The sequence below is a fragment of the Mus musculus genome, chromosome 9 (genome assembly GCF_000001635.26).
Source record: "Mus musculus strain C57BL/6J chromosome 9, GRCm38.p6 C57BL/6J".
Lineage (NCBI taxonomy): Eukaryota > Metazoa > Chordata > Mammalia > Rodentia > Muridae > Mus > Mus musculus.
The window spans coordinates 56041257-56060652 of NC_000075.6; the positions used below are offsets into that span (position 1 = coordinate 56041257).

General features: G+C 39.6%; 1 protein-coding gene across 2 annotated transcripts; it reads left to right on the forward strand.

Moving 5' to 3' along the window:
• Nucleotides 1-588: 588 nt before the first annotated feature.
• On the forward strand, nt 589-17827 carry Rcn2 (reticulocalbin 2). Of its 2 annotated transcripts, NM_011992.2 has the most exons (7): nt 589-948; nt 1319-1424; nt 3876-4072; nt 11651-11764; nt 14903-14999; nt 16171-16313; nt 16803-17827. In NM_011992.2, exons 1-7 carry the CDS (start codon nt 796-798, stop codon nt 16953-16955), a joined length of 963 nt encoding a protein of 320 aa, NP_036122.2. In that variant the 5' UTR covers nt 589-795; the 3' UTR covers nt 16956-17827. The 2 variants fall into 2 exon arrangements, with proteins under 2 accessions (NP_036122.2, NP_001265203.1); NM_001278274.1 differs by lacking the exons at nt 3876-4072; nt 11651-11764; nt 14903-14999; nt 16171-16313; nt 16803-17827 and having other exon boundaries at nt 1319-1989.
• Nucleotides 17828-19396: the final 1569 nt, after the last annotated feature.

Here is a 19396-nt window from a genome sequence, read left to right on the forward strand (position 1 = left end):
TGAAATTACATTATTTAATTCGTGTTTTACAACTATTTAAATGTCTCCTTTAAAAAAAAACAGAAAAGAAAAAAATGTTGCCTATTTTATAAAAGCTCAAAGAGGTTAAGGGCCCAATACTTTAACCAGGTCATATGAATTGAACATCAGATGCAAACATTTGGCTGCAATTCCTGATACTGTATTTCCTGCTGTGGAGAAATTAACTAAGGCACACTGAAGCCTGGGAAATGGATACTGCTGGTCTGTTCTGATTTCTTTGAGATATAATACTGTGCTGTTTTGCACCAAAATCTCCAGGCTCTCTCTCCCACTGATGGAAGCCAGGACAGACTCACAGAATGGCCAAAGAACTTCCCGCCATGAATGAGACTGAAAGGAAAAGGCAAAGTGCTGTGGAATTGGGGCTATCTTCTCAAGGGTACGGCGGCAAAGGTGAAGGGGCCCGCAGGGGTCCCGTGGCCCCAGCAGCTGGCTCGCCTGCAGATTCTAGTAGGAGGCAATAGCAAGGTCCCGCCCCCAGGGTAGCACGACCCAATCAGCAACAGGTATAGCGCTCTGGACCCGCCTCCGCCCCCGCGGCCATATAAGGCAGGGCCTGGCGGGCCTCAGCAACGCAGTAGTCGACAGACTTCAGGCTGGGGTGTGGAGCCCCGGCCACCGCCGCCACTGACGACCCCCGCCCCCCACATGCAGCGCCGCCCCTCTGTGGCTGCCCGTGAAGCAAGGCTGCCAAGCCCCGGCTCCGCCTGCCTCCCTCCTCGCGGCTTTCTGCGTCCTCGCCGAGCGGGCGCGATGCGGCTGGGCCCAAGGCCCGCGGCGCTAGGACTGCTGCTGCCGCTGCTGCTGTACGCCGCGGTGGCTGGCGCCAGCAAGGCGGAGGAACTGCACTACCCGCAGGGCGAGCACCGGGCGGACTACGACCGCGAAGCGCTGCTGGGTGTCCAGGTGAGGATACCAGGCTGGGTACCGCATCGCCATGGGCTTTGTCCTGTGACAAAGCGGGACGACCAGAGAGAGAGGCCTTAGCAAGAGCGGCCTGACAATGGGGTCCGGGCGGGGCTCAGCTTTCGCTCTAGGAGACCCTGAGGCCTGTAAAGCTGGTGGTACTGTTGCAGTTCCAGAACAAGATTCTTTCTATTCCTGGATCCAGGGACAGGATTACTTAGAGTGGTAGTGGGGGCGTATTGAAGAGAAGTGTGGGTCATCCTGAAACCACTGGGGCAAATGAGGCATGTGGTAGCTCTGTTTCCTTCCACCATCACGCCCCACTGATTGTAATGCTTGATTCTCCTGTGTGTGGTTTCCCTCCCAAAAGGAAGACGTCGATGAGTATGTTAAACTTGGCCACGAAGAGCAGCAAAGACGATTGCAGTCGATCATAAAGAAAATTGACTCGGACTCTGATGGCTTTCTTACTGAAAGTAAGGACTGACTTGCACCACCAACAATGGAGAAAGCCCTTTGTAGGAAATTAATGTACATTTAAAAAAAAAAAACTGTTGTCTATTGAATTCTAGTAGATTGCTGGTGTTCTAACAAGCTAAAAGTAACTGTGATATGGAAAATAGTTCTTATGCCTGGAAGGTGGGCTACAAGTAAAATCAGTGCTTTGATGGTATGTAAATGTTACTGGCCCTAAGAGAATAAGTTTGCCAGTCATACCTTGAGACAGACTCTTCCTCACATCACTTTTCTCATTGTCCATAGTATGGTTCATTTTAGAGACACTTGCCCAAACCTTTCTTAGCACATCACATGATACAACATTCCTTCAGTATGTAGGAATTTTAAGAATCTGCTTTTATTAGTTTATTATAACAATTAGCAAATAGAAACATCCCATCAAATGTGAATTATATCGAAACATTAAAAAAAATGGTGCTAATGGGGACTTAGAACCAGCTTATCTATCTCTTCATAGAGTTGAAGAAAGTCACATTCAGGAGGGAAAACCTTATTTTTAAATAAATGGCAAACCCAGGAGTGGAATTCAGCTCTTAGCCTTAATTCAATTTTTAATGTTCTTCATTCAAAACAAACAACAAAAGAGTGCTCTTAGGTATGTTCTTAGGCAGAAATGGAACGTACAGTGTAAAAGAATATTCTAAATAAATTACTAGCAATTTCTTCCTCAAGTGAACCTTGAATCTATCAGAATTCTACCTATACTATCAGGTATTCTGGGTTGATCTTTTGAAGGTTCAGAATCTGTCCTTGTGACAGCAAGCTGTTTGTGGTGTCTCTCCTTTTAGTGTTGGTCAGCATCCAGATAATGAAGTTACGGAACAGGGAAATGCTGTCAATAAATAGTCACATTGGTGCCCTCAGGCTTGTTCCTGTTAAACCATGATGAAATCTCTAAGCTAATAGAAGGATAGTGGTCTGCCTTGTTTACAAATGGAGTTGATCTAGAAGACTTTAGTACTTGTTGGGGTCTAGATGTGCTTAAATAGTCTGATCTTCATTTTATAGGTAAAGAGTTTGAAAGGTAAGCTATGGTTTAGGGCCAAGCTGCAATGTGAGCCTGTGCTTCTGGTCCCTGATACATTCTGCTTCCTACTAGGCTCCACTAAGTCCTTTAAGGTAGAAGAAACACTCGTTGTGCTTAAGGAAACACAAACCTCTGGAGGACCCTTAAGAGAACGTTACTGATTTGAGTTTTGAGGGCCAGAGCTTGGAGTCTAAAGCTGGGCCCAAAGGCCCTGAGGCACACTTAAACCAAAAAACGCAGACCAGCTTGGGCAATAAGGAGAGACCCACAACTTTAAAAATAGTAGACGTTCTCAAGAGGTAACAAAACACCATTGTTAGAGCTCTGAAGCCAAAAGCAGGTGAGGGTCTATAGACTCTTAGCTGTGAAACCTTGGGCCTTTCTGAACCTCAGTTTTATTAACTGAAATAGTGATGATTATAAGTTGGGTCAATGGATGGTTGCATAATAAATATTAGGGTCTTGGAGTGGGAAGTAGAAATCATCTGTGCGTGTCTATGTACCTGAGCCTTTATAAGCCAGCAGAGAAGCAGCGGTCTTTAGTCTCTTGATGCACATTACCTTTAAGCCAAGTGCTGTACACTCATGCTCTTCTTGCAAATATTCGTTGTAACCTCCTTACCTATCTTCTATAATGCAGTGTAATAATTGCCTCTACGAAGAAATCATGAATCTGAAAAGGGGCATTTGAAATTTTTGAACTTGTTCTCTATGCCTTCAGGCACCAAGAGAATACCGGCAGTTATACAAGAAGGACAGAAATTATCATTACTACTTTGTTGAAATTTCTTCCACATGCAATGATGCTTAACAGAACTATACTAGAGCAGTATTTCTCTGCCTTCAGGGGCTTGACTACTGTTCACGATTTAAACCATGTCTGCTAACACATCTTGATTAAGGTGTGGTGGGCCCAACTGCAATCAGTCCCAACTCTTGAAAGGCAGAGGCAGGAGGATTCTAAGTTTGAGGCCAGTCTGATCTATGTAAAAAGTTCAGGTACATAGCGAGACCTTGTCTTAAAAAAAAAAAAAATTTTTTAAAAAGCACACACTGTATGTGTATATAAAATATATATGTACATATATATTTTTTATTCAACTCATAAGTTAAAGAAAAACTTTAACCTTTTATAAATAATTTTTTTCTAAAGCATTCAAAATTGTATGCTTCTTAAGAGACATGATAATTCCAACATCCTTGGACTCTTCCACTCTGCCAGCTCTCCCCATTCCTTATTTTTATTAATACTATTGGGACACTTTGTCAGGTTTTTCAAACACTAATGTTATTTTTTTCAAAAAAAAAAAAAAAAAACCAGAAATCTTCACTCAGATTGGAATTCTTGTAAACATTTTTGTGTTCTGGGGAATTCTCGTAGATGAACTCAGTCAGTGGATTCAGATGTCTTTTAAGCATTACGCTATGCAAGAAGCCAAGCAGCAGTTTGTGGAGTATGATAAGAACAGCGACGGCGCTGTGACGTGGGATGAGTACAACATCCAGATGTACGACCGGGTGATTGACTTTGATGAGAACACTGCTCTGGATGACACAGAAGAGGGGTCGTTCAGGCAGGTGGGTCCGTGCTGCTCCCGAGAGCCTGAGGTCCTAGGCTGTTGCTTTGCCACTGGGCAGTCACCAGGACCACTCCAGTGGGGGTTTCAATGGTTTCCTTTTAGCCAGCCATAGTACTCTTAACTCTAGACCTAAGTTACCCCTGCATCTGTTTCCCTTCTCACTGATTTGTCCACATTTCCAGAGTTATTCCTTAAGTGCATTTTGGTGACAGTAATCTACAGCTCAGCATTTTATTTTTCAAATAATTTAGCAATCAGCTTAATATCATATTTAAATTTTGGAGGGAATAATTCCATCCCTTAAAAAAATGAAATAAAAATTTAATTGTAGCAAAATAACCATAACATTTTTCATTATTTATTTATGGTTGTATGTATTCCTATTTGGGCACTCGTTTGCACCATGTTTGAGACAGAGTCTCTTGTTTACTGCGTATTCCATGGTAGCTGGCTCTTGAACTTCTCAAGTTGTACTGTGCAGTAAAGAATGCTTTGATCACAGAGCATGTCCTACTTGACATGGGTGATAGGGGACTGAACCCAGGTTCTCACATGTGTGAGCAAGCCCTTTACCCACTGAGCCATCACCTCTTACATTTACCATTTTACACCTTTTGGTTTTTTTTTTAAATGGAATTGGAGATTGAACCCAGGGCCTTGTGCGTGGTAGACAAGTGCTCCACTATGAGCTATTTCCCAGCCCACTTGAACCATTTGAAAGAGTTTTCAATAGTGCTGTGTTAATCTTGTTGTTCAACCAGTTGATCGAACTCTCTATTTTGCAAAACTGGATTCTGTACCCATTGTACCCATTAAGCAATAACTCCCTGTTTCTACTCCCACCATTCTACCATCTATAAATCCGCCTATTCCAGGTACTTCATGTAAGGAAAATCATGTTTGTCTTTTTTATGACTACTTTATTTCACTTAATATAATGTCCTCAAAGTTTACCCATGTGTTAGCATATGTCAAAATTCTCTGTTCAGAAAGGACATAGTCTAAAAAGACAGATATCTGCAGGCAGTGGTGATACAAGTCTTTAATCCCAGCACTTGGGAGGCAGAGGCAGGCAGATCTCTGAGTTCGAGGCCAGTCCAGTCTACATAATGAGTTCCAGGACAGCCAAGGTTACACAGAGAAAGCTTGTGTAGAAAACAAAAACAACAAAAAGCCCAGAAATCAAAAAGACCAGATATTCTAGTGGGTCGGTCGGTCGGTGGGTGGGTGGGTGGGGGCTTGAGTCTCTCAGCCGAATTTTGCTTATCTTCTTGGATTCTTTCTTTTTATTATTCTTTGAAATTTTCATACACTTATACACTGTGCTTTGACTGTCCACCTATCTTTACCTCTTCTCAACTTCATGATGTTTTTTTTTTCTTTTTAATCCTGTAATAAGTGTGGTATACAAGTCTCTCTTTTAGATCTTGCTTTTAATTATCTAGGGTACATTCCCAGAAGTGAGATTATTGGATCGCCTCTGTTTTTAGTTTTTTGAAGGTATTGCAGTGTAGTTTTCCATAGTTCTATGTTATTAATAATGACTCATTTCTGAAGATCCAATATACAGTCTGTTGAATTTTAATTTTGTTTAAGCAAATATATAGCTTAAACAGAAATGTGAAGAACTTTTTTGTTTTTTGTTTTCAGGACAGGTTTTTTTCTGTGTAGTCCTAGCTGTCCTAGAACTTACTCTATAGACCAGGTGGACCTCAAACTCAGAGATCCACCTGCCTCTGCCTCGCAAGTGCTGAGATAAAATGTGTGCACCTCCACTGCCAGGGGAGAAGAGTTATTTTTATTGATTTTTCAGGAAGAACTTTTCAAGACTTCCAGGAAGTCTGTTAAACCAAAAGTCTATCAATATAAATGACTATATGCTTGAGAAATTAATATTTCAGGAACATTTTAAAGGATTTTTTAATGTAAAAAAGAATAAAAATAAAAACAATTACCTTGTCCCAGATGTCCCTGAACTTGTTGGGGTACTTGGAAATCACTTGAGCCTTTCTGCTTCATTTGCATATGTCCCTCTTTAATTTTTATAATGGTCATCATTTATCATTTTATATATAGTATATATTTTAGAATTGCACTGGCTAGGTGAACTATATAAGCTATTACTAACTGCAGCTTCGTATTTGTCTGGTAAAGATTTGGGTTTTGTTTGGTTTTTTGAGACAGTCTTACTTTGTAGCTTTGGCTATCCCAGAACTCCCCATGTAGGCCACTCTTCCTCAAACTCACAGAGATCCACCTCCCTCTGCCTTCAAGTGCTAGTTTTGAGTGCTAGGATTAAGGAGTGTACTAGTACTCCTGGCCTGTAGTTACTCTTAACCTGTCCATATGTCACCTGTGTGCAGGTTAAGGTTTCTAGCCTACAAGCCAGTCTGCCTGCCTTACACCCAGCCTTACCACTTAATAGTTGCTAGACCTCTCTGAGCTCAGTTTCCTCATCTCTAAAAGTGGTATAATCCCCACTGAGGATAGCAGTGGTGTGCGGAGACAGTATGCGGTAGCAGTTGGAATGCTGAGTAGTTAATTTCTAGTTGAAAGAATAATGTAAAAGAAGCAGTACTTGGGAGGTAGAAGCAAAAATATTTCAAGTTTGAGGCATGACTATCTTGGGCCAGTGAGATGACTCAATGGGTAATGATGCTTGCTGCCAAGACTTGGGACCTGAGTTTAATCTCCAGGACCCACTTTTTCTTTTGGATGAAGAGAACTGATTGTCACAGTTGTTCTCTGACCTCCAAACATGTGCTTTGATGCCCCCTCCCAAATACATAAATAAATAATGTTTTTAAAAATGTAATGAAGAATTAAGAGGTGAGTTAGTTTAGTTGTAAAGACCACTGGCTGCTCTTTCAGAGTACACAGTTCAATTCCCAGCACCCATGTGGTGGCTTACAGTCTTTTTTAATTCCAGTCCCAGGGCTATGATGTCCGTTTCTGGCCTCTGTGGACATCAGGCATGTGTGTAGTATACTGACATACATGCAAACAAAACTCCCATAGATATGGTTTGTTTTTAATTTAATGGGGAAAAAAAGACCCTGTCTCACAAACAGAAGAAATATGTACACTTCACAAAGGTTATATTTCATAAAAGTGTTCAGGCGTTTGTTTACTGCATCACCCTTAAATTAGTTAGGATTTAATTTGTAGGAAGAAGGTAAACTTTTTGCTTCCTTTTTCGTTATTTGAATTTTTATTTTCCAGCAGCCTAAAAGAACTGTAGGTCAGTCTTCATGCTAGATGGTACTGTGCTCATGACAAGTGCTCATGAGATCTATGGGCGTTCTCCTCAGCATCACTAGAGTTCTTGGAGCTTTGCTAAAACCATGATATGCTACCATGGCCTTCCTGCCAGGGAAGATCTTAAATACAATATTTTAAAATTACTAGTTAGGGTATAATTTCCTGCCTGTTTACTACCTTCATTCTTCTCTAACTTCTTTTTACCACTCCAAAGAATTACTTTTCCACCAAAAAAAGTATATGTCTATGTGCACAAGCACCCGTATACTTGAACACACAGAGAAGGTATATGTGTTTCTGAATTCTTGAGAAGGAATATTATATAAGACATGATGGTGTTGACATTAAAGTCTTCATTTTGAAGAATACATTACACAATTATGGGAAATACAAGTAGCCCTTCTTAAAGATGCCTCGTTCCGATGCTGTTTTCTTCATCAAGTGCACCGTACATGTTGCTCTAAGACTGTCTTTTAAGAACGGGCTGGGGGCTAGAGACATGGCTCAGAAGTTAAGGGCATTTACTGTTTTTTCAGAGGACCTGGTGTGGGTCCCCAGCATCCACAAAGCTTTGTAACTCCAGTTCCAAGGGTTTGGGTGGCTTAATCTGGCCTCTGAGGGTTCCAGCCCTAATGTACTACACATACACTCATGTAAGCACACATACACATAAAAATTAATATATTTTAGTAAATACAAGTTTTTTAAAGAACTCACCAAATTAATCTAAGTGTCCAAATGGAAATGATATAGTCTCAAAGCAAACACTTACCAATAGGAATCCTTTTGGCTATTATTTGACTAGGACTATCACTATCTTTTTGCTGTTCTAGTCATATTTTTTTAAAGAATTTGATGACTTATAAATTTCAAAAATCGGTGTAGAATATAAAGACAAACCCAGAGAAAATGTGTATTATTCTCCAAAATATAAAGAGCTCGGTATGATGGTATATGACTTTAAACCGAACACTCAGGAAGTAGAAGCAGACAGCTTCTGTGAGCTCGAGGCAGCCAAGGTACACAGTGAGAACCTACCTCAACAAATAAACTATAAAAGATGAGGAATGAGTTACAAACTGAAAATCAGATGAGAATAAAGTAGCCATAAAAAGCAGTTATCTGAGCAAATTAAAGTTCTCTGTATTGAAATCTAGTAGAAATCTAAAATCAAATTGTGCCTAACTCTTATTTTTGATGAGTTGCCATATAAAGAATATAGACAACTTAAAGTAATTACCTCTTGTGAAATATCTAAAAAAGTTTTTCTGAGTAGTATGAAGAACACAAGTTAGTAATTTAAGCAGAGTAATTGAAGATTGGGACGCTACCTGGCAAAGTTCAGAATTCTAACTTAAAACTACTGAATAAGCAATGTTTATTTATATAAGATAATCATTGCATGCTTATTAAGACCTAAATATTATCCTAGGATCATAAATTATGTTTCCTCATGTAAAAAAAAAATTGTTTACCCAAAAAATTGCAGTTTTGTTCTTTATAAATTTCTGTATAAAAAGAAATGATTAATATGGTTTTCTTATTACTGTACTTTGTCCTCAAGTACAGTGGTTCTGATCTTTCCTAATGATGAGACCCTTTATACAGTTTCTCATATTATAGTGACCCCAACCATAAAATTATTTTGTTGCTATTTCATAACTGTAATTTTGCTGTTATGAACTATAATGTAAATATCTGATATGAGATACCGGTAAAAGGGTTATTCGGACCCAAAGGTTGAGAATCACTGCTCTAATAGACTATAAGAAATTTATAAAAAGAAAATAAGTAGGTTGAGTTTTTAATGAAACTTTCTATTGTTGCTTTTTTAATTTATAATTCAAAATATATATATTGACTCATTTAATATGAGGCACTGTTTTGATAGGCTTAAGGGTTTTTTAACTTATTATTTATGAGTATGAGTGTTTTGCTTGCATATGTGTCTGTGTGCCATGTGTGCCTAGTGTCCTCAGAAGTCAGAAGAGGACATCGGATTCCCTGGAGCTGGAGTTACAGAAGGTTGTGAGCTCTCCTACTCGTGCTGGGAATCAAACCTTGGCTCTCTACAGCACCCAGTGCCTGAGCCATCTCTCCAGCCCCATAGTCTTAAACTGTAGCCCTGGCTGTCCTCAAACTTGTGATCCTCCTGCCTCAACTTCCCAAATGCTGGGATTACAAGTGTGTGGCACCATGCCCTGCAGTATGCACTGTTATTTAAATGCAACCAAATGGCCATGAAATACAACCCTCCCCCAAACTGTTGGCCTTTTTTTTCTCCTTCCTGTGCTTCTCCATCCCTACCTCTTTCAGCTGTTGAAAGAAAGCTTTTCTTTCCATAGACAAGTTTGGCCAAAGTTAGCTCACTCTGCTAAAACTTTTTTTTTTCTCCAAATCGAAGGGTTCTTTCATAAGGAAATCTAAACAGATGATGTTTTAAACAGTGACTTATTCAAAAGACTTAGTTGATTCTACACAGGACCTCAAATTCTTGTTTATCTACTTCTCCCCATGTTAAACCTGTTAAATGTAAATTATTTAAAGTTATGAAACATAAATGCAGCTATCTGAGTCAGTTTTTAAAACTGTTATAACTGAGAGAATATGGCTGGCTTGTGGAGTCTAGATGTTTGAAGACCAAATTCTTTAGGGGGGGCATGAGCCCCTCTACAGGGTGTCAGTAAAATACCTATTGTTGAAGTAAATGACTGCTGACTAAGCTATTTTGAAAAAAATTAACAATGGTGGAACACATACATTAAAAATGGCTAAAAGTCCATTTATAACTCTGTTTTAAAAAGTGATGTTTGCTATATGCAGGTTCTTTAGTGCTAAGGCTATTCCCAGAAATATTAAAAACTGAAAGTGGGTTAAGTAGCAACATCACACTAATGGCATTCAAAGCTGGTGGTCACAGAATCATCCTAAAGTGCCTGAAAGTTTCTGTACTTGAACACACTTTTAAAAGGAAAACAAACAAAAATGTTTATTTAACCTCCAAACAAATAATCAGAATAAAGAGCCTCCACATATGGTATCAGAAATAAGATGAGTTTCTCAAAATAAGTGACCATTTGCTGAAACATGTTAACATATTTTTGTGTGTGTATTCGTGTTTCTGTTTCTTGTTTTTGTTTTTGTTTGTTTGCTTGCTTGCTTTTTGAAACAGGGTCTTAATGATATACAGCCTAACCTGCCTAACCTGGATCCCAGGGGCTGGCATTGAATCTGTAGTGATCCACGTGCCTCCATCCCAAATGATGTTAACATATTTTTGAAAAATCATTTAGAGGACAAGAATCAATTTTTTTTGAGATTTATTTATTTATTTTATGTATGTGAGTACACTGTCGCTGTACAGATGGTTGTGAGCCTTCATGTGGTTGTTGGGAATTGAATTTTTTAGGACCTCTGCTCACTCCAATCAGCCCCGCTCACTCAGTCCCTGCTTGCTCTGGCCCAAAGATTTATTTATTATTATACATAAGTACACTGTCTTCAGACACACCAGAAGAGGGCTCAGATCTCATTACAGGTGGTTGTGAGCCACCATGTGGTTGCTGGGATTTGAACTCAGAATCTACGAAAGAGCAGTCAGTGCTCAGAGCCATCTCACCAGCCCAAGAATCAATTTTTTAATAACTCTGCCATGATATAAGTGGTAGTCTTATGTTTATTGTTTTGGAAGCATTCCAAAATTGCTGGACTGAATTAAATATCTGTGGCTTTTATTAAACCATGTCACCTCAGTTATCTGTTAGCAGTCTAAGACTCTTTTGTTTTAGGGCTGGTTGGTTGGTTGGTTGGTTGGTTGGTTGGTTGGTTTTGAGACAAGATCTGGCTTTTTACCACAGACTGGCCTCAGAGTGGTAATCCTCCTGCCTCAGTTTCTGGAATGCTAAGATTCCGGGTGTGTGGCCCCGCCCCTGACTAACATACTCTATTCCGTACACTTCAGGGTTACTATTTCGGTTACATGGTAGCAGCTGTCATACAAGCTTCTTAGAGATTTTTGTTCCAATTTATAGAAGAAGCCAAAGAGGTCAAGCAGTTACCCTGCATGCACAGCTAGAACCAAGGTCGGGATCTATCTGACTGTGGTGCTTCTGTCTTTATGTTGCTTTGTATGGATGTTTGTGATAAGCTTCTCCTACTCTTTCAGAAGGCTATTGTAACGATAAATGAGATAATGAATAAAAATGTACGTTAAATCTCGTCATGGATACTTATCAAAGTGTTTTTTAATGCTGATTTGGTACTAAGATCCTTAAATTTCTTCTTTTTTTTTTTTTTTTTTTTTTTTTTTTCAAAGCTTCATCTAAAGGATAAGAAGCGATTTGAAAAAGCTAACCAGGATTCAGGTCCTGGTCTGAGTCTTGAAGAGTTCATTGCGTTTGAGCACCCTGAAGAAGTTGACTATATGACGGTAAGGAACAAGCTTGACAGAAATACTGAGTGACTAAAACCTAGGTGCCAAGTTGTTAAAATGAGTTGTAAAACAACAGAATGTAGAGACTTAATAGATTGTCCAGTACTCTTCCCACATAAGAGAGAAGAGAGGCTTCTGGTGATGGTGAGATGATAGGAGGGAGAAAGAAAGGACGTTGCTTTTCATCTTTGTGTCCTGTCTTTCTGCCTCCTCTGTCAGAACCATCAAGGCCGTTCACCCCTTTGTAGTTTTCAGACAGACCTTGTTCTAGGTTCTTGATGCTGTGTCATCCAAGTTCTCGTGTGCTTTACAGCCTCATGAGAACTTTTGGTCTGGGAGAGTGGATTGCATTTTGATTGGTTTTCACAGGGTGGGAGTGGTGCTGCCATACTTTTGCAGGATTACACATAGTATAGTAAGTCCTCATCCCTGAGAACCTAAAGAACTGGTCTGGGAATGCCATTCATTAGTTTGCCCAAGGCTTCAGGCCCCAGCACCACAAATAAGTGATGGATCAGCAATTCGACCCTGAACAGTTGGATTCTAGTTTAATTATTCTAACACTTCTTGAGAAGCCTTACTTTGCATCACATAATAAGAAAACTTTAATGACAATACATGTATACTGAGGTCTGCTGTATGGCATAAACCTCCAGCTGTGTGGTTTATTTCCTGAGTATTTTATGGAGGGAGGGGTAGCTTTTTGTTGAGTAGCTAATGACCAGAATCTGGTGTCTTGAATAACAAGCAGGCACATCTTTCTCCATAGCTCAGCGGCAAGGCTGTGCCATTAGTGCCACTTTGCTTGTCATTGTGAAGTTTCTAATTTCTCGCTTGGCACAAAGGACATGACCTAGTTTAAGACCAGTGCTAGGTGTAATTTAAATGCCAATGCTAAGCTGGGCCAAGCTAATTGAGTTCTAGAAAAGCAGGCAGAGGATACTGGACTTTGACTTTTTAGAGAACAAGGAACAGTTGACTGGAGATGAGGAGAGCTGGAGAGAGCAATTAAATAACAGGCATTATGTAATAGGAGCCTGGCAGGGGAATGGAATAGACTCCATCAATGCTTTGAAAACCTTGTAATAGCAATGTCAGGAATGTTGTTTTACAAGTATTAAGAGAGAACGAGGACCCTGAAGTTTTCAGCTTGTGTAAAAGTGGCAAAAGCCATGCCTTTGACACAGTGGGATGCAGCAGATGGAACCGTCCATGGTGGTGCTGTCTATGCTGTGATGGAGCTGATGGCCGCACATGAGACATGATCACAGTATGGAGTCTCACCGAGAGCAGCTTCACTGACTCCTGCTTGCTTACCTTGCTTGGTTTTGTATAGGTATGTTGGATATAGGAAAAGGCAGGAATATAGGATCAGTTATTATCAGTGATTTTTATCATGGATTCAAGTTAGAATTTAGTCTGAAAGGCTTGTTCTGTTCTGTTTGTGGTACTGGGAATTGAGCATAGGCATTTGCATATGTTCATACCAGGTCCTTATAAATTGTGTCAGCTAGCCTTGAACTCATTGTATAGTATGGACAGGCCTTGAGCTTTCAATCCCCCTGCCTCAGACTTCCAAATTGCTGTGATTGCAGGCCTGCTCTACCAGGTCTAGCTTTGAAATATTTTCATTCATGTAGTTCTAAAAATTCTTTTAAAGTATGGCGACATTATTGAAATAAATCTGTTGTTCCCCAAGTATATTGCTTGGATTTGGGAATTATCATTTTGATCAGTGATTCTTAACTTTTGTTGGATTATAAACTCCCTTCCCCTTTAAAAATACGATTTATAATTTTTAAAAAAATATATGGTTTATAAATAAACTGTAGCACTATCCCAGAAGAAATGTATATAGACCCACCACACAAAATATTAGCTTTATGAGATTCTCATATGTTTTCTCTAAAACTAATCCTTGGATCCTCTTCTACATGCAAAATTTGTACAACTGGATTTTTAAAAGGACAATAATGTGTGTTTCAATGTTGATTCATACAGTTGTAGGTAAGCCCTTGAACTTGTCTGGACTGGAGATTTGAGTGTATATTTATTTTCACTACAGTTCAAATTCTAAAGTTTGGATTGAGAGGCTTAGGGAGCAGCTGGTAGTGAAGACATGAGAGACAGGCAGGGCGATAATTAAAGGTAAAGCAAAGCCCTGGGGATGAGCGCATCCCAGAAGATACAGGATCCGAGGAGAAGCAGGTCAGGGACTTGGGCGAGGCAGGAGTTGAGAAGTGAGAGCTGAAGGAAAGAAACGCTCCACAGTGAGACAGATGAAGGGTTGGTTGCTCGGTGAGAGCTTGGTGTGAGCGAGAGACAGATTTGAATGTAGAAAATGAATGTAGGCTTAGAAGTAATAGGGAGACTGACTTTGGAAACCAAGAGCTGCTGTTTCCACCCTGCATGCCAAGGAGTCTAAGGTCATGATCTTTGAGAGCCCCTACTGGATTGCAGAGCTAATGGAGCTAAAGGGGTTGGGGGTAGTCAGAAGTGGCATTCTTTTTCTTATATACATCTTTAATAAATATAAATTACTTTTCCTCTTCCCCTTCCTCCCTCCCTCCAACTCCTCCCATGCTCCCCATCACTCAAATGGAAGGCTTCTTTCTTTGATGAGTTATTGTCACATATGTATATGTATGCAGAAGTATATAGTTACAACATGCTGACTGCATTTGCGGGGGAGGGGTTGTGCACGCAGGCACGCCCACACAGTCTCAGGGCTGACCACTTTGTATTGGATAGTCAGTTAGGGTGCTCATTCCTAAAGAAGCAGTCATTAGTTTCCTGTAGTTCTTTGTCTAGCAGGAGACCCCGTGAGACTTTCAGAGACGGCATTCTTGAGAAGGAAGAGAATGTACAGAAAGCAGGAGAGTATGCTTAGTGCTGCAGGTGTTTATGGGAGTAAAATAGAATTCTTCACAACAAAAAAGAATAAAGATGTAACGTTTAAAATCCCTCAGTACTTGGGGTTTATTCTTACTTCTGAGTTCTGGAATTTAGAAATTGTTTCCTGTAAGTATGAACAACCAGAATAATTGTTTATGAAAAATTTCTGCAATAGGATTGGTCAAGTGTTTGTGACAGTGTTTGTGACAAGTATCTTTTCTTTGAATGAACGTGCAATAGGAGTTCGTCATCCAAGAGGCTTTGGAAGAACATGACAAAAATGGCGATGGGTTTGTTAGTTTGGAAGAATTTCTTGGCGATTACAGGCGGGATCCAAGTAAGTTTCCTGAGGGAGATGGAGAAAGAGTGGGCTGGGATTAAGGGAAGAGCCAAGCTTATTGAGCGCTGTATGATGAGGAGCCTGCTCAGCATCACAGCTTATCTGACATGCTGCCTTGCTTGGTTTTTTTCCATGTACAGTGTCAAACATCTTCCTTCCTTTTCTAGCAAATATAATGCCATTGTCAATTCAAAGAGGAAGGAAGGTTGTTCTTTTAGGTCTTGAGAAGGGACATAAAATATTATATATACTATATATTGTGTGTGTGTGTGTGTGTGTGTGTGTGTGTGTGTGTGTGTGTGTGTATTTAGTAGTATAGACTAGATGAAGTAAGTTTGACTGTAAAGAGAAAACCCTCTCTCTAAGCTATTGTTCTTTACCACAACTGTTGCTTACAAATTTTTTAAAATGCAATTATAAAGTTGTTTCCCTGGTTTGTTATTGCAAATGAAACTTGAGTAAGACATCACAGTACAGGAACGTGTAAAACAGTCACATGGTGTTGTTCTGGACTGGGTGTGTATCTGTTCAGAGTGCTGCCTGGCATACTGGAGACCCTGGCTTTCAGCCTTAGAACTGCACAAACCAGACGTGGTGGCACATACTGTAGTCCTAGTTTATGGAGGCAGAAGAGTCAGAACTTCAGAGTTGCCTTCAGCTACATAGGGAGTTTGAGACTAGTCTGAACTCTGACCCTGTGTCAAAAAAATGTTTTTAATTAGAAATAAATGTTACCACTTAAAAATTAGGAAAACTGGAAGTCTGGATATGTGGTAACACTTAATAAAAGCACTAATTAAATATGCAACAGTTTTAAACTAAGTCCTTTTAGCTAACGTCTCACTTTTGGAAATCTTTACATTTTTGTCCCTATTTCAGGACTGTTCTGTTAAGTAGTTCTGTTTCTTGGGTTTCCTTTTATAGTAAACTTTAAATTCACTTCCTTTAGCGGGAGTGGGTGGGTTGGTGAGCGGGGGGGGGGGGGGGGGCGTGATAGCGGAAGGATGTTTTTCAGAGGGGAAACCAAGAAAGGGGATAACATTTGAAATGTAAATAAAGAATTAAAAAAATGGAAAAAAAATTCACTTCCTTTATTTTACATTTATATGAAACTGGTTTTGTGTGATATTCTTATATATTTATATTTTGTTTTTGCTTTTTTCTTAAGCTGCAAATGAAGACCCAGAATGGATACTTGTTGAAAAGGACAGATTTGTGAATGATTATGACAAAGATAATGATGGCCGGCTTGATCCCCAAGAGCTGTTGTCATGGGTAGTGCCCAATAACCAGGGCATTGCACAAGAGGAAGTAAGTACCAGAATTCCCAGTTCACACTGTGTAACTGAGGGGAGAGCAAGCTGTAACCTGGATCCAAGGAAAAAAGAAATGGAATTATTTAAGATGGGTACACTATTTTGTTTTGAATTAAATGATAAAACTCTCTCATATTAACCCCCCCCCCAGGAAACAAGAAAGTTAAAAGTGTGTCATGTACTAATCTTAGGACACAATCCATAGGATGACAGCTGTGTCCTACCTTTGGAGGCGCAAGTGGATTGTACACTGTGCTAACCCTTTTTTAACTGTGTGTAGAGATGCAGAACTCAGAATAGATTAATTAAGAGAATAATGAGAGAAGCAGTAGACAGACAGACACAATGCATGTGTAATCGTTTTAAAACGTGGAATTTACTGAGCTCCTGGTATACCTATGTGGTTTTGGCAAATCACACTAACCTGAGCATTTTCCTTACAAAGACTGATTCTGGACACTTTATGGTTTATTTTCTTTTAAAGGCTCTTCATCTGATTGATGAGATGGATTTGAATAGTGACAAAAAGCTCTCTGAAGAAGAGATTCTGGAAAACCAAGACTTGTTCCTTACCAGCGAAGCCACGGATTATGGCCGACAGCTCCATGACGACTACTTCTATCATGACGAGCTTTAACCCCCGAGTGCGCCCCAGCAGGATGCGGCCTTCTGTAGTTTGCTACCAGCTTGACTTTTATGATGAGATATAGATGTTGTCCTTTACACTCTTAAGTCTTACCACTTCAGATGATCTAAATGTAGATTATAACTTTTGGCCTTTTCAAAGAAAACAAAACAAGAACTTGTCATTTATTTCAAGACATATTGAAGGAGTAAACTATTAATGTTGTGCCATATGACCACACAGTCTTTCCTAAGTACTCCATCTATGTAGTGCTGTGTTGTGGAATGTTGAGCTCTGTTGCCATACTTGAAGACATGGAGGATTTAGACATGTCTAAACAATAGTATTTAAGTAGCACGTGATGAAGCTGTCAGTTTTCGTTCTTGTACTAGTAGACTTACTTTTGAAACTGACAAAGGACAGTGTTTAGATTTAGTGTTTTATCTTAAAGCCTTTAAAGGAACCTTCACAAGGACTTAAACCTCACATAGATGTTGAGAAGTTCTACTTAATTTTAAAATGGTTTCTAAAAAGGGTTTTGTCGTATGAAATAGAACTTTATATTTTTGCATATGTATAGATAGTAATTATATTTAATGTATAACTATAGCATTATGGTGTGTGGAAATTGACATTGTCCAGAACTCTTCACTTTTGATTGATTAAAAATAAACTGTCCTATCTTTTTATATGTTTGGGTTTTTGTTTTTTTTGTTTTATTTTTCCAGATAAATCTTAAATTCAGCATGGGTTTTGTTATATTAAACATTATTCATTCCTTTATTAGATAGTGAATGTTCTCAAGATTGTTAATTATTCTTGGTACATAGTCTTATTTACCTTTTTTTAAAAAAATTAAAAGAATTATGTTATAATTGAACGTGCACCTGAGACATTTTCAATTGCTTTTATGCTGAGTGTGATTTTGCACTTTGGTGCTAACATAATGTTTTTGTTTTGTTTGAGATGCTAGGAATCATCCCCGGGACCTTTCTCTGGCATTCTAGAGAAGTGTTCTGCTACTGAATTGCAAACCCTTTAGCCCCAGAGATAACCTTAAGCCTTGTGGAAGCTGAGAGCCACCTCACTGAGCGCTTATCCACACCCAGACAATTGGATTTCGTCATATTCAAGTATCAGCATGCCTTTGTTAGAGTGGAGGAAAGTAGGTGAGAAATTAACTTTCTGGGCTTGTGACTTAGAGATAGTTCTTTTTTTTTCTTTGCCTTGCATTCCTTTTATTTATAGGCGAAAAGTCAGCTGAGAATTTGTTGGGTTTTTTTCAGGTTACCAATCAGGTGGCACACATAGTGTAGCTCACCAGGCCCTTGTGAGTGTTTGTGAACCGCCTCCACCCCCCACCCCACCCCTGGCTCTTTTCTGACAGAGTTGACTACCAGCTCCTGCCCTGCCTTTGCTGATGTTAAGCTGTAGATGCAAACTGTGAAGTCAGCATTAACTATAGCTGTCTTACCCTAGTAGCTAAGGTTTTCACTCTAACCCACAGCATCACGAGGCTCTAGCAGTGTAAGAATTGAATTACTGTCATCACTCATCTGTCACTGCTCGGCCTCACTGAGATTGTTTAAGGTAGCTACTGTGGTTATCAGGATGTTAACTGATTTTGTTAGTAGATTCTCTAAAGCCCACGTCACAGATGTTAGCCTATCATACAGATTTAACTTTAGTCCTTAGCAGAAATCCTTTCACTTAGTTAAGAAGTTAACATTGTCCATTCAGCATGAATATACAGATACAAAACTTGGTGATTGTTAGGGTTTACCAATATCTGTACTGTTTTCCTTAGCATAAAGGAAACTGGTTTGTAGCCCTCTTAAGGTAGGCAGTGACTGGCTCCAACCAGCTGAGTATAGTAGTCATTGTCACTCCATGACTAGTCAGAGGCAGCCCCTTTCTTCTACGTAGCACTGTGGAGGAGGTTCAGTGGAAACACTAGAGCCACAGAGTTGAATGTCCATGATTGCTTAGTGGCCACATGGAGAACAAATGGACCCACGGTGGAAATAAGCTTTTTATTTACATAGTTTTAATGATACCAGCCTAGAGATAGAGGAATTTTTGCTGTTTTTGAACCACAGCAGGACTCAGCCCATCCTAAGTGAAGATTAGCATTGAAGAAGTAACTTCTATAGGCACTTAAGCAAAAAGGATCTATTAAAACAGAATAGAACTTTTGTTTGTTTTTATTTTTTGAGAGAGTACTCCCAGGTGGGCCTTGAACTTGTCCTCTTGCTTCTCGATACAGTTGCATAGTTCTTGCTGTCCATGCAGTAGAGTAGTCATGACAATCCACACTTACTGTCATCCAAATCCCCTGTTGTACAGTAAGATTCGTTCTTGGTCTTCTATGTAGTATGTATTACAGAAATAGTTTTCATTGGCCTTCAAGATGGTGCTGCAGTGGGGTATAGCAGCACAGGCCTGTAACCCTG